Source organism: Struthio camelus, chromosome 19, assembly GCF_040807025.1.
Source record: "Struthio camelus isolate bStrCam1 chromosome 19, bStrCam1.hap1, whole genome shotgun sequence".
Lineage (NCBI taxonomy): Eukaryota > Metazoa > Chordata > Aves > Struthioniformes > Struthionidae > Struthio > Struthio camelus.
In genome coordinates, this window is record NC_090960.1 from 1,135,932 (window position 1) to 1,149,000 (window position 13,069).

At 67.1% G+C, this 13,069-nt stretch overlaps 1 protein-coding gene across 1 annotated transcript; it reads right to left on the minus strand.

Moving 5' to 3' along the window:
• Positions 1-10,231: 10,231 nt before the first annotated feature.
• On the minus strand, positions 10,232-12,398 carry NPTX1 (neuronal pentraxin 1). Its single transcript, XM_068913889.1, has 5 exons — positions 11,923-12,398; positions 11,597-11,804; positions 11,088-11,332; positions 10,825-11,004; positions 10,232-10,740 (listed from the first exon to the last, which is right to left on the minus strand). The coding sequence occupies exons 1-5, from the start codon at positions 12,361-12,363 to the stop codon at positions 10,519-10,521; spliced, it is 1,296 nt and encodes a 431-aa protein (XP_068769990.1). The 5' UTR covers positions 12,364-12,398; the 3' UTR covers positions 10,232-10,518.
• Positions 12,399-13,069: the final 671 nt, after the last annotated feature.

Consider the following 13,069-nt stretch of genomic DNA (forward strand, 5'->3'; position numbering starts at 1 on the left):
GGGTGATGGAGCAGCTTGTACAGGGCTCAGCCCAAAAGAAGCAGGAGCCCTGCAATGCGCACACCTCTCCCTTTGAGGCAGGGGCTGCCCCTGAGCGGAGCCGAGCTCCCGGGAGGTGTTTTGGGGGGGAGGCGGGAGGCAGGGGACGTGTGAGCTGTCGAGCAGATGACAGTGCAGACTTATTTTTCAGGCCTGGCCCTTGTTCCTCTAGGTGCAGAGCCGGGAGCGTGTGTGCGTGCGGGGAGGCGGTTGAAGCCCGGCGCGGGCTGTAAGCCGCCAGCGGCGGGTGTCAAGCCTTGGTCCGGCAGCTTGAGCTGCACGGCGGCGCCGGGCTGGGGCGGGCAGGGTGTCCCAGGGCGGGAGACAACGGAGGAGGCAGGATGCTGGGGGATGTAGCAGGGTGCCCGCTTGCTTTGCTGGGCTACTGGCTGGATTTACTGGAGCTCGAAGAGCCCACGAGCGTTGCACGATCATGGCAATAAATCTCTGGCGGAGCCTGCGTTGCCAAGATAAGGCAGCGCCCTGAATGCCCGGCAGCGAGCGGCCCTGGGCAGGACGCTGCCAGCGCGAGCGCTGCCGTGCCGAGCGCCTCGCTGCCGCGGCTGACAAGGGCAGCGTTGGGCCGGGGCCGCGCGTGGCACCGTCACCGGGTGCCCCTGCGCCTGCCCTGCTGCCCCGGCATCGTGCCGCCGGGGCCGTGGGGTAGGATCCCGCGCCTGCAGCTCCGGGAGAGGGCGAGGGACGGGCTGCTGCAACGGGGCTGGGTCGCGCCGCTGGGCGGCAGCGTGGCCCCCTCCCCATTGCCACGTGGGCGGATGCGCCGCAGGTCTCGGCGCGCACCCTGAGCCTGTGCGTCCCTGTTCTGCGCGCCTGACCACCTTCACAAATACAAAATAAAGGCCGTTAAATCAGTCTCTGATTAATTCTTGGATTAGTTTCCAACTGAAGAGCTTGATGCAGAATGTTTCCTTAGGAACGTGCTTCTTCTTGCTTTTCTTGGACGCGCTGCTTGGCTTGTTGTACCTCTGTCTGCAAATCCCCAGCTGTTCGCACTCCACTGCTGTTGCTTATGAGCTAGTGCATTGATTTTTCTTTTTTTTTTAATGTTATATTTATTGAGCGCTCCTGAGAACTTTGTGCATGGGGGGGGCCCTGGCGAACGTGAGGACTTCTGCCCCTCTCCCTGCCTGCCACGGATGGCCCTGCTGGGGGCACAGGCAGCTCCAGGCTGATGTTTTGGCTGGAGCAGTTTTGTCTTGTGTGGAAATTGCTTTTTTTTGGCGGGGGGGAGTGGGGGGGAGCTGATTACGAGGATGGGATTGACCCGGCCGGTGGCTCACCTGGCTGGCGGGCTGCGTGCCTGCGGTGACACAGGCTCAGGAAAGGGATGAAGGGGGGAGGTTGTGCTGTGCGCCGGCTCTGCTCTGAAGAAGAAAAATGTCCGTCTTCATGAAGAGCGTCGGTGCCAGCTAATAACATATCAAACACACTCTTAAGAGAGTGCTTAAGAGCTGAAAGTCTGTGATAAATCCGGTAGCTTTATAACTTGCTCAGACCTACGGCGGGTAGCCATATGATTAAAGCTCTCTGATTAGCGCAGAAACCTTGTTTGCAGTGAGCAGGAGCGGGAGGGCTTGGGAAATCCAGCTGGCGTATAACAAGGTTTCTACAATAAATTATTTGGATATCAACTAGTTTGCTGGGTAAACGTCACCTGGTATGGCTTTGCTTGTGGTAAGGTGGGGATGTTGCCTGGGCCGGACGGCGGGGTGGGCCGGGTCAGCGGAGGCCCGGGACGGTGCAGGACGGTCGGGTGAGAGCAGGAGGGCCGGGCCGGGCTGGGCGAGAGGAGACCGGGGGCCCTCGGCAGAGCCCTGCGCGCTGCCCAGCGGGAGCGGTGGGCGCCGGGCGTCCGAGCCCCGTGCTCAGGCTCATCCCTCCGGCGTGTCAGAGCCTCCTCTCTCCTCCCGGTGGAAGGCAGAGAAGTTGTGTTTTGGTGAAAACCGCTTCCCCCCATCGTGCCGCTCAGTGCAGCTTCCCCCCCCGGGAGCCGCCGGGCTGCGCTTGGGCGGCGGCGCTGCAGCGAGGGCAGCAGCCGCCGGCGCCGCTCCCGAGACCACCGGGGCGAAGGGGGCGGCGGCGAGCGCGGGGCGGCCCGGGGCTGGGGGGGGGGGGGGCTGCGGGCCCCCTCGGCCCCCCGTCCTCGGCCCGGAGCGCCGCGCGGCCGCCCGCTGCCCTCGCGCTGGGGGCTCGCGGGGGGCCGGGGCGGCTCCGCCTGGCAGCCGCTGCCCCTCCGCCCCAGCCGCCTGGGCAGAGCTCATGAATATGGATGGCCCGAGCATACGGATGCTCTGCGGAGGGCGGGCGGGAGGGAGGAGGAAGGAGCAGAAAGCGTTGCCAGTTGCGAAGCACAGCTCATCCCCGACCTAACATCGGTGCAACAAACAAATCCAATCTCTGCGCGTGGGCTGGCGCGGGGGCTCACGCGAGCGTGGGCGGCGCGGGGCTTAATCACGCCGGGGGGCTGCAGGGATGCTCCCGTCCTGGCTCCCCTCTTGGGAGCGGGCTGCGGGGAGGCTGCCGATGCCCCGCTTGCACAAGCGCCGAGTCGGTGGCGCGACGCAGCCCCGGCTCGCGGGGACCCGGCCCGAGTGGGGCCTCCCCACCTGCGCGGGGCTCCGGGAGGCCGGAGGCAGCTGTGCCCCAGGCGGCTCCGCGTTGTGTAAGAGCCTTGCAGCACAGGAGCCGGGATGATAAACGTTAAAATCTGCTGCAGGCTATTGCTGACCTAATTTCCAGTATCGCCGTGCATCTTGTCATCTGTTGCTTGCGGCCGCGGTGCAGATGGGCTGGCGATGGGCGAGCGGGCCGGGAGCCCGGGCCCTCGGCCGCGGGGCCCGAGCGGGGCCGCGGGCCGGGCTGGCAGCCGCCGCCAGGGCGGAGGCGACGCTCAGGGTCCGGCTCTGCTCCCTGTGGGGTCCTGATGAGCAAAGAACAAACGCTAATTGCACAGCATAATTAGTGCAACGCTGCATCTATTTTTAATCAGCTTTGGCAGAGGCAGCCTTCCTCCCGTCCGGTGCGAGAGGCAGGGTGCTGGGCGCCCGGCAGGGAACGGGCTCTGCCTGCCCTCCGCGCCGGCCGGGAGCCGCGGCCCCCTCCCAGCGCCTCGCGGGAGCCGCGGAGGCTTCTGCCCCTGTAAGTCACCGGGGATGGAGGGAAGGAACGGGAGGAAACCAGCTCTGTCGAGGTGGCGTTTGGTAGCAGCTGGTGAAACCGTGGGAGCCCAGGAAAGGTCACCAATACATTTAGCGAAGGGGTGACAGTGGGGCCAGCCCCGTCCCGCCGGGGTGGGTGCAACACGCTCTCCTTGCTGCTGCTGGAGGCCAAAAACATCCGTCCGAGGTAGGGGAGGGCGGCCAGGATGGAAAAAGCCAAGTTTCGTCTGAAACGTTCTACAGAAAGCGCTATTTAAAATAAACATGCAAATCTGCTGCAGGAGCATGAGGTTCCCGGTCCTGCAGACGGCCGGTGGCACGCGTGCGGCGGGGAGGTGTGTCAAGCGGGGGCGCTTGGGGGACGGCGGCAGCGGGCGCAGCGGCGCAGGGCGAGGGCCGGAGCGGAGGCCTGACTGCCCCGGCGCTTGTTCCTGCTGCTTCGGGGACGCGTCTCCCGCTCGAAGCAGCCGAGCGGCTCCCCGGGCGCGGGCGCGAGCAGCACGGCCGGAGGAAGGGCTCTGGCCCATGACGGAGCCAGGGGTCCCCTGCGCGGAGGGCAGTCTCTGCGCCCGGCAGCGGGGGCGGCTGCCGCTTGGAAAGGAAGGATGCCGAATTGCTAGGATCCTTCCAAAAGAAGGAGCCGCTGGGGTGGGGAGCGGCGGGGTGCTTTGCCCTGCCCAGAAAGGGGCTGGCGGGGAGCCAGGAGCTGTTTGCAAGGCCTGCCCCTGGGTTTGCGCGGTTTAGGCCAGCAGTAGCCTTGCAGAGCCACGGGTCGGGCTTGCAGCCCCCCCCCAAGCCGGGGATGGGGCAGGTTACCCCAGGGAAGCGTTTCCTCCCTGTGCACGGAGGGCTGAGCAGAGCCGCGGGGCCGGGCCGGGCGCTCGGGGCTGGGATGCTCAGGCTTTCCGCCTCCTGGAGCGAGCTGCTAGGGACGGTCGCCATCGCCGTCGCGAGCAGAGCCTGCGTGTGCCTGGTTCAATCAGCCTGCGCAAACAGCCCACGGGGGCCGCCGTCCCCTGCCCGTCCCTATCTCGCCCCGCCGGCCGCGGGCTCCGAGCTGCCCGGCCTCGCTGCTGCCTCCCCTCCGCCAGGCACGGTGACTCGCCTCCCGAGCGGCACAGAGCACCGTCCCTGACCCGTTGCTGTAGGGCAACAGAGCTGCCCTCTCCTCGGCAGAGCTGCCTCCTCGGCATCTCGCCGGCTCCATGGGCTGGGACCACCTCATCCGCTTCCCGGCGGGGCCGGGGGGCTCGGCGTGGGCCGGGGGGCCGCCTGGCAGCAGAGCTGCCCCGCGGGGCCTCCCGCGGCCTCCGCTGCCCGAGCGGGGGCTGCCGCCGGCTCCCCTCCCTGCCCGGCCCCCCCCGGCCCGCCAAAGGGGGACGGCGGCAGCACGGGGGGCCTGAGCCCTTCCGGCCCCACTTGTGGCCCAGGGAGCTCCGGTGTCAGGGTGGTGCTGGCCCCTCGGGGGGGGCAAGGGACGAATCTCCCCCCGCTGGGGCTGCCGGTGGCACCGGGTGGCTGAGCGGCCGCGCCGGCTCGCTGGCCGCCGGGTCGCCCGCCCGTCGCCGGGACTCCTTGGCGCCTCGCGTCTCTGCGCGGGTCTTGCAGCCGCCAAGAGCCTAATTGGGCGGCAGGAGCCGGGTTACCGAAACGAGCCCGGTGTGCACGGCTGCCTGCAGGGCCGGCTCCCCCTGCTCGCCTTCGCCCTCGCGTCTCCTGCGCGCACGAGGCGGGTGCCGGGGAGCCCGCGGCGGGGGGCTGGCCGGGCCGGCTGCGGGGCGCCCGGTGGCCTCTGGCACCGCGCCGGCGCGCTGCGCGGGGGCCCCGCTGCTGGCGCTGCTTGCAATAACACGTGGCCGATTTAACGTCGCCCGTCTCCTCCTGTCGCTGCTGTAAACCTCCCGGTGGGACGAACCTGGGCAGAGAGCGGGGAGAGGAGGCTGGGCCGAGGGGGCAAAACGCCTGTTGCTCCTCCACGCGAGCTGCCAGGGAGAAGTCGGATCAGAGCGGTAAATCCCCGCTGTATCCTGCCCTTAAGGACACTCTCTCGCCCCCGTCAATATTTCTGAGCCATCTCCCCGGTCCTGGGGCCTGTCCTCACGCAGCCCAAGATCTCCATCTGCTCCGTTGCTCTAAAAGCCTCCCGGATTTAATGCCCTCAGCGGTAGCGAGGGTAAAACGCTCGCCCTTATCCACGCTCCGCTCGCGGGGACGCTGGGCTGGCAGCCGCCAGCATCGCGCAGGCAGGGCCGTCTCCCCATGCCGCGAAACGGCTCCTGGCCGGAGCAGCGTCTCCTCGCGGCCCTGGGGAGCCGGGGGCCATCAGCCGGGAGGTTCGTTAGCCCTCGCCTCCGCACCTCGACCTGCAGAAGCCTCCCTCGAGCAGCTTCTCCAGGGCTTGGTCCTCTGCCCTCGCTGGCCAGGGCTTCTTCGGCCCTGTTCCCGCGCTGGTGGGAGTAAAGCTGCTGCTGGGGCTCTCGGTCCCTTCCCCCCGGCCTACTAAACGTGCTTTCCTCCCCCAGCAGCTCCCCGAAGGCTCGAGGCAGCCACAGGCGAGCAGAAAGCCCCGTGGGTCCGTGCGCAGCAGCTCCAGGGGCTTCTGGCCGCTCGCGCGGCCCGGCCCAGCCCTCCCGGCCGCCCTGGCCCTGCTGCCCGCCCCGGGAGCTGTAATCACCGCAGCGCTTTCCAGTGACCAAGAGAGAAAAAAATATGCCTATCTGCCTGTTGGTGGTTTTTTCTTTTTTTTTCTTTTTTTCCTCTTTGCTGTTTAAACTGCGGTGCAGCACCAGCCTCCAGCTGACGGGCTGGTTTTCCTTTCCCGCCGTAGCGGGTGGGCGCTGCTGTTTGAGCGCGGCGGCCGAGGCAGCGCTGCCGGCTCAGGCCGGCGGCCGCCGCGGCAGGGCAGGGGAGCGACGCGGGAGCTGCCGCCCCTTCGCCGAGTAAAAATAGCATTCCCCTCGCAGAGATGTGGGCTGTTCCCAGTGACATGAGACCGAGCAGCCTGTCCTTGGAGCAGCTGGTTTTCAGAGGGAAGGGGAAAAAAAAAAAAAAAACAACCCAGGGTAGCGTATCTGCACTGACAGCTATTGCTGAATTCCTGCTGCGGGGGCCGGGCGGGAGAGCCGCCCGCGGAGGCGGCCGCCCCGGCCGGGGAGCTGCCTCTTGCCTGGCCCTGGCTGGAGCTCTGCGGTAGCGATGCTTTTGTAAGGCTGTTACCGTCCTGAGTTAAATTACTGCTGCCCCGGGGGGAGCTGGGGAGGGGGAGACTCTCGGTTGTGCCGGGCTCTCTTCAGTGCCCTCTGGGATCGCTCCCCTGCTTCAACCCCTGTGCCTGGGCTCGTCCCCGTCCTGCCCCTCCACGAGTCTTGGCTGAGGTCCCCGTGGCCGCCGGTCGCCTGGCCGGGACGGGGGAGCGGCAGGTTACTACACCCTCCGCCAGACCCCACGGCCTCAGTAAGTTGCCCTGGGGCAGTTTCGATGCGTCGCTGCCCCTTCTGCCGGCGGAGGGTCCCTGAGGCTGGCCGCTTCCTGCCCAGGGTGCCGGGGGCTCCAGTCCTGCCTCGGTTTCCCTGCGGACACCACAGGCCTTTCCTGCTTTTCCTGGAACGAACCTCGGGCTAGAGCAGCACTCTGGTCCCCCAGAAATAAAACCAAACCTGCGGTCGGGTTCGAGGCAGCCTCCCTCCTTCCCTCGCCCTTTAAGTCACTGGCCAGTTGTTATGACTTGAAATGTCCTTAAGAGAAACTGGGCAAGTCCGAGGACCAAACCAAGGAAACGGGTGTTACGGCAGGGTGGCCCCAGGGGGCAAAGGAGAGCCATCCCAGGCGCCCGTGTCCCTGCCGGGCGGTGGGGACAGGCAGGTGGCAGGCAGCAGTCGGGGACATCATGAGCAGAAGCTGCACGTGGGCTTCGTGGGGCAGCTGCAGCCCAAAGGCCGCCGGCGCCTGGCCGTGCCCGGTGCCCGCCGCCGGCTCTCCCGGCCCCTCGCACCCCAGACTGATCTGCCGTTTCTTTACCGGCGGCCTGGCTCGCTCTCGTCCCTGTCCCTGGCGATCACCGGCGTATCCAGACGTGCCACCGGGGCCTCTCCCCCCGTCCAGCTCCCTCCCCTGCTCCGGCCGAGCCGAGGGCTCTGCCGCGCTGCGGGAGCTGGGTCCCTCCAGCGCTGTGTCACCTTGTCCTTGCACCTGCCGCCCTTTCGAGGAAGGAGGAGGATGCCGCTCTGCCCAGGGGCCGCGCGGTGCCCTCGCAGCGCCCCAGAGCCCCGGACACACGTCTCCCCTTCTCGCTCGCGCCTGGAACGGGATAGGGCGGAAACTACGGCTGGGGTTGGAGCCGCTTCTGGCTAGCTGTAAAGAATAAATAGTGGTTTTCTTACTTGCATCTAGATGCTAAACGCAATTGATTTGGCAAGTCTGTTCTGCAGCAGATGTGTATATATAACAAGTGGGAATTTGTAGCAATTACTTAGCAATAACAAGAGCTGCCCTGCGAGCCGGTTGTCGCCGTCGGGTGACATAGCGATGGCCTCCAGCCGCTTGGCGCGCCGAGCCAAGGGCCCTGGCGGTACCCGAGCTCCGCTCTGCCCTCTGGAGCGATGCCTTCCAGGAACTGCCTTCCGGCTCCCGGCCGGCTCGTTCCTAGGGCCACCCCAAGCGCCCCAACCCCAGCTCGCGCCTGCGGAGCGGGGCAGCGGGACCGGCGCGGTCCTCCGGGGCCCCGGCTGTCGGTAACGGGAACGCTGACATTTGCTGGGAGCGCTGACAGGCGTCAGGCACTGTGGGATGCGGCATGTCACTGTCTCGGCAGTTGCCAGCCTGTCAGGGAAAGCCACAGATAGTTCAGCTTCCAGCCTGCATCGCACTTTCAGTGATTGCAGAGAAGAAAGGGCAAAAAAGAGGGGGGGGGGAAAAAGGCAATTTGTATGGTGGTATTGCCTAAAGCAGGGAAGATGTGGCCTAACGCTGCAGGAGGAGGCAGCCCGGCAGGTACAGCCGGGCCGAGGCGCCTGTGTCAGGCTCCAGGGGGACCAGGCAGAAATTCCTGCTTTAAACAAGCAAAATCTTTCCACAGAGGGGTGCTCAGCACCCTAGCAGGGATGCTGAGCACCGGCTGGTCAGTAAAGCCACAGCACATTTAAAAGAGACCTCAGTGTCTTTCTTCACTCTTTATTGTGTAAAAATAAAGTCAACAATTCATGTAATCTCGGCAATAAAATGGAAAAAGCATGAATATCAGTAGAAACAGTGCACTTTCAGAGCTGCTGATGCGGGCCGGATGCGTAGTATATTTGCAACCCATTCAAAACCCAAAGGAGACAGATAGCAAGTAATAGGAAAAATGTACAGCTTTGGTAAGCAAAATACCGACAAATTAAAATACATTTATTCTCTCCCCTCCTATACAATATATACATTATGTTGATATCACACCCTTTTTTGGCAAATCAGATGCAACTGGGACTGTAGGTTAAATTTTTTCAGCGGCTTCTTCTCCTCGGCAGGTTGTGCGTGCCACTGTTAGCTGACGGGAACAGGTTCTCAGAAGTAACTTAACAAATTAACTCACGATGGTTTTTTAAAAAGAGCACAGTTAAAATATGCTGCCCTGAGCCACAGTTTGTATCACGGTAACTCAGCCTGGTGCGTGTGTTCCTGCGTGCGCTGCTCTTAGTCGCAACGCTGCGGTTTCCGAAGCGGCGGTCCCTCGGCCAGCCCCGCGCTCCTGCCTAGCATCAGCCTATCGAGCAGCCTGGCCTCGAACTGCGTCCGCTTTGCAAATCCATTTGCCACGTCTTTGGAGTTGGTCGGTCGGCTCGGTGGCCCCGGGTGAATTCTCTCTGCCTCCGACTCCCACTGCCACCAGGGCAGCCCTGGGGGGGCTCAGTGGAGTGGGCTGGGGGGTGATTTCTGCAATCTGTAGTACAAACCAGGAGTTTAAAAAAGGAAACCATACAAAATGCATTTATTATTTCAAAATACACTTCTTCTGTCACTTTTTCTGCAGAATCTCAAAGTACTTTTTCTCAGGGAGCATTGCTTAATTCTATATTCTTTTCTTCTTCATAAAAATACCTTTTTTATTGGTAATAAACTTCCTTTTACAGTAAGAGAAACAATATATTGTATTATCAAAAGCAGAAAGGCTTCAGACTTTTAAGTGGTAGCTAAACTTCCAGGGGACGGGAAAGGCTATTCCACCAGCTACGGCGCGTGGGAGGCCTCGGGGGCTGGAGGCAGCGGGGTGCCGGGAGGACGTACCTGAGTGAGGCAGGTCGGAGCGCGGGGCGCCCGCCGCGGCGGCCGAGGGGCGCCCGGCCGGGAGCCCCGGCTCCGGGAGGGAGTGGGGCTGAGGGACCCCGCGATGCCCCCCGGCTCCACGCGCGGAGAGGAGCCCTGGAGGGAGCGGGGCCGGGGCGGGCTCTGCCATCCCCTCCCTCCCGCCCCGGCTCCGCGGCGGAGAGCTGCTGCGGGAGGGAGCAGGACCGGGGGCTCCACGATCCCCCCCCCCGCTCCACGCGCGGAGAGGCGTCTCGGGAGGGAGCAGGACCGGGGGCTCCGCGATCCCCCCCCGCTCCACGCGCGGAGAGGCGTCCCGGGAGGGAGCAGGACCGGGGGCTCCGCGATCCCCCCCCCCCAGTTCCGCGGCGGAGAGCTGCTGCGGGAGGGAGCAGGACCGGGGGCTCCGCGATCCCCCCCCCCCCAGTTCCGCGGCGGAGAGCTGCTGCGGGAGGGAGCAGGACCGGGGGCTCCGCGATCCCCCCCCCCACTCCACGCACGGAGAGGCGTCCCGGGAGGGAGCAGGACCGGGGGCTCCGCGATTCCTTCCCCCCCCCCCGGGCTGCGGGGCCGGCAGCCCTCCCGGCGCGGGTGGCTTCAGGCTGGAGGAAGAGGGGACCTGAGGGGGCTCCCGTCCGGCCCCCCCGGCGGCACCGGGGCCCCGCCGCTCTCCGAAGAGGACGGTGCCCGGGGCGCTGCGGGGAGCGGCGCGGCCCGACGGCGGCCGCGGGGCTGCGAGGCGGCGGCGGCGAAGCGGGGAGCCGAGCCGGGGAGGGGGCGGCGGGCCGGGCCGGGCCGGGCCAAGGCACGCAGGCGTTGAAGGACGTTGGCAAGACAGAAACCGGACGGTCGTGGGGCTCCGGGGGCGGGCGGCCCCGCTGCGGGGCGCCCCGGCTCCTCGGGACGAAACGGGGGACGTCGTTCTCGGTTGTTTTTGCGCGGAAAGAAAAAAAAAAAAAAGGAAAGAAAAAAAGGACGATGAGGAGGTTTCTCTCGCGTGTCCGTGGCGGGGCCGGGGGCCCTAGTTGAGCTGGCGGCAGGCCTCGAAAGTCCACTTGGTGGCCCCGCCGTAGATGTCGATGTTGGCCTCGGACCAGGCGATGACGTTGCCGGCGAGCGCCTTGGTGCTGCAGGTCGCCAGGCTGTACACCTCGCCGGGGCTCAGCTTCCTGTCCCACACGTTGAAGTGGGCCAGCTCCCCCACGAAGGCCTGCGTGGCGTCGAACCCGCCGCCCAGCGTGTCCTGCGGGGAGCGGGCCGCCGTCACGGGGGCGCCGGGCCGGGCCGGGCCGCCGCCCGCCGGGCCGCCCCCCCCCGCGGCTCTCACCTGCTCCTGGCCCAGCACCAGGACGCCCTGCGGCTTGATGGGGTGGTAGGGGGCCAGGTTCTCGCCGCTGCCGGCCTGCGTGCCGTCCTGGTAGGCTTCCCACACGCCGTCGCGCGTGGTCCAGGTGACGCAGATGTGGTGCCACTTGCCGTCGTTGATGACGAAGGGCAGCTTGGCCACCTGCGGGCAGCGGGTCAGGGCGGCGGGCGGCCCCCGCCCGCGCCCCGGCCGCCCCCGCGCCCGCCCGCGCCCCGCGCCGCTACCTTGTCGTTGATGAGGATCTCCATGGGGTTGTTGCCCCACTCGATGAGCACCAGCTCGTTGGCCTGCCCGGGCACGGCGTACGAGAAGGGGGTGCCCATGCCGGGGGAGGCGCTGGACTTCATCCACATGCACACGCTGAAGGCGTACATCTCGGGCAGGCTCTTCTTCACCTTGGCGTACATGTAGTTGGTGCGCAGCGGGAAGGTGAGCTGAAATCTGTCCGTGGGCCGGTTGTCCTTCTGGCCTGCGGGGGACGGAGGGCGCCGCTGGGCTCCCCGGGCCGGGCCGGCGCCCCGCTGCCTTGCGGTCCCCCCTCCCGTTATGTAACGGGCTCGAGATGGCAGCGAGCAAAGCAAATCCCGCCGGCGCAGCCCGGCTGCCTAATCCCCGTCCCGGGGGCAGCGCAGCGCCGGCCCCGGCAGACCGCGAGCGCCGAAGGCAGGACGGGCCCGGGCGGCCCCGGGCAGCGGCCCCGCGTCCCGCGGCGGCGGCGGCGGCGGGCCCCTACCTTTCTCCAGGTCGCTGATGCGCTGGTGCAGCGACGTGAGGGTGCTCTCTATCTTGCCCCGCTCCTCGGACTCGTTCTTGGGGTTGTACTTCCCTTCCTCCAGGCTGTTCACTCGGGACAGAACCTGCTTCTCCAAGTCGTCTATTTTGCTCTGCAGTATGTCCTTCAGGTTGTTGGTCTGGCTCGACGAGTTCATCCTACTGAACTGCTGCAGGGAGCAAACACGAGAAGCGGGGCGTTACGGGGGGACTTACCGGGCGGGCGCCGGCGCTGCACCGCCGCGGGACTCGCCCTGCGGCGCGGCGCGGCCGGGAAGCACCGCGCACCTCTAGGTTTTCCAGCCGCGTTTTAAGGGACTGCAAAGTTTGTCCGAGCTGGCTCAAGGTCTCGGCCGCGGGGGCGCGGGACAGGTCCCCCATGGTGTTTTTGGAGAAGCCGGGCTGCTTCCTGCCGCCGGGTCTGGGCTCGCCGGGCAGCGCGTCCAGCACGCTCTGGCTCTCGCAGCGGCCCAGCTTGGCCGTCAGCTCCCGGATCGTCTCCTTCTGGTTCATGATGGTCTCCTTCTGCTGGAGCACCGTCTCCCGCAGCTGCAGCACCGTCGTCTTCAGGTCCTCGGCGGCGCCGCCGCTCTGCACGGGCGAGGTGCACATGTCCACGTCCACCGGCACCGAGGTGCAAATGAAGCGCGTCTGCCCGAAGCCCTGGGCGCGTCCCCGCAGCGCCAGCAGCGCCAGCAGCAGGAGGCCGCCGGCGAGCGCCGCGGCCATGGCTGGGGCCGGCACGGCACGGCACGGCACGGCACGGCACGGCACGGCACGGCACGGCACGGCACGGCGCCGCTCTCCGCCGGGCTGCCGGGCCCACTGCGGCACGCGCCCCTCTTATAGCGCCCGGGCGGGGCCGCGCGCCCTGACGTCACGGCGCGTGGAATCCCGGCGCGCTACAATGTAGCGCTCCCGCGGCCGGGGGGGGCGTGGGCAGCGCCGGGGCCGCGCGGCGTGGGGAGGGCGGCGCAGGGGACGGGGGGCGCAGCGGGGTTGTGTAGCGCCGTGTATGTATGCGCGTGTGTATGTGTGTGTGTGTGTGTGTGTGCGCGCGCGTGTGTATGTGTGTGTGTGTGTGTGCGCGCGTGCATAGGAGGGGCCGCCGCGCGTGTCGGTCCGTGGGCCGGGCGGCGGGTGCCCGGCGGGCTCCCCTCCGCCCGTGCGGAGCGGAGCGGAGCGGAGCGGCGCGGTGAAGCCGGGCCGGGGGCTGCCGGTAGCGGCGCTTTCCGCGGCAGCCGCCGCAGCTCCCCGCGCAGCAGCCCGGCGGTCCCTGCCGCCGCCGCTCGGTGCCGGCCCGGGCAGCGGGCAGCCCCGCGGCGTCCCGGCCGTTACCGGCACGGGGCTGCGCCGGGGCACGGGCCGCCGCCGCCGCCGCTCGCCTGCAGCCCGTGCGCGGCTCCCGCCCGCCGCCGCCGCCCGGGCTCGGCGC

Excerpts from the sequence above, each read along its gene's own strand:
- NPTX1 (XM_068913889.1), bottom strand. The coding sequence starts at position 12,363 with ATGGCCGCGGCGCTCGCCGGCGGCCTCCTGCTGCTGGCGCTGCTGGCG. Across the intron at positions 11,805-11,922 it reads CGCGGCTGGAAAACCTAGAG|CAGTTCAGTAGGATGAACTC; the intron begins GTGCGCGGTGCT and ends TGCTCCCTGCAG. Across the intron at positions 11,005-11,087 it reads AGATCCTCATCAACGACAAG|GTGGCCAAGCTGCCCTTCGT; the intron begins GTAGCGGCGCGG and ends CGCTGCCCGCAG.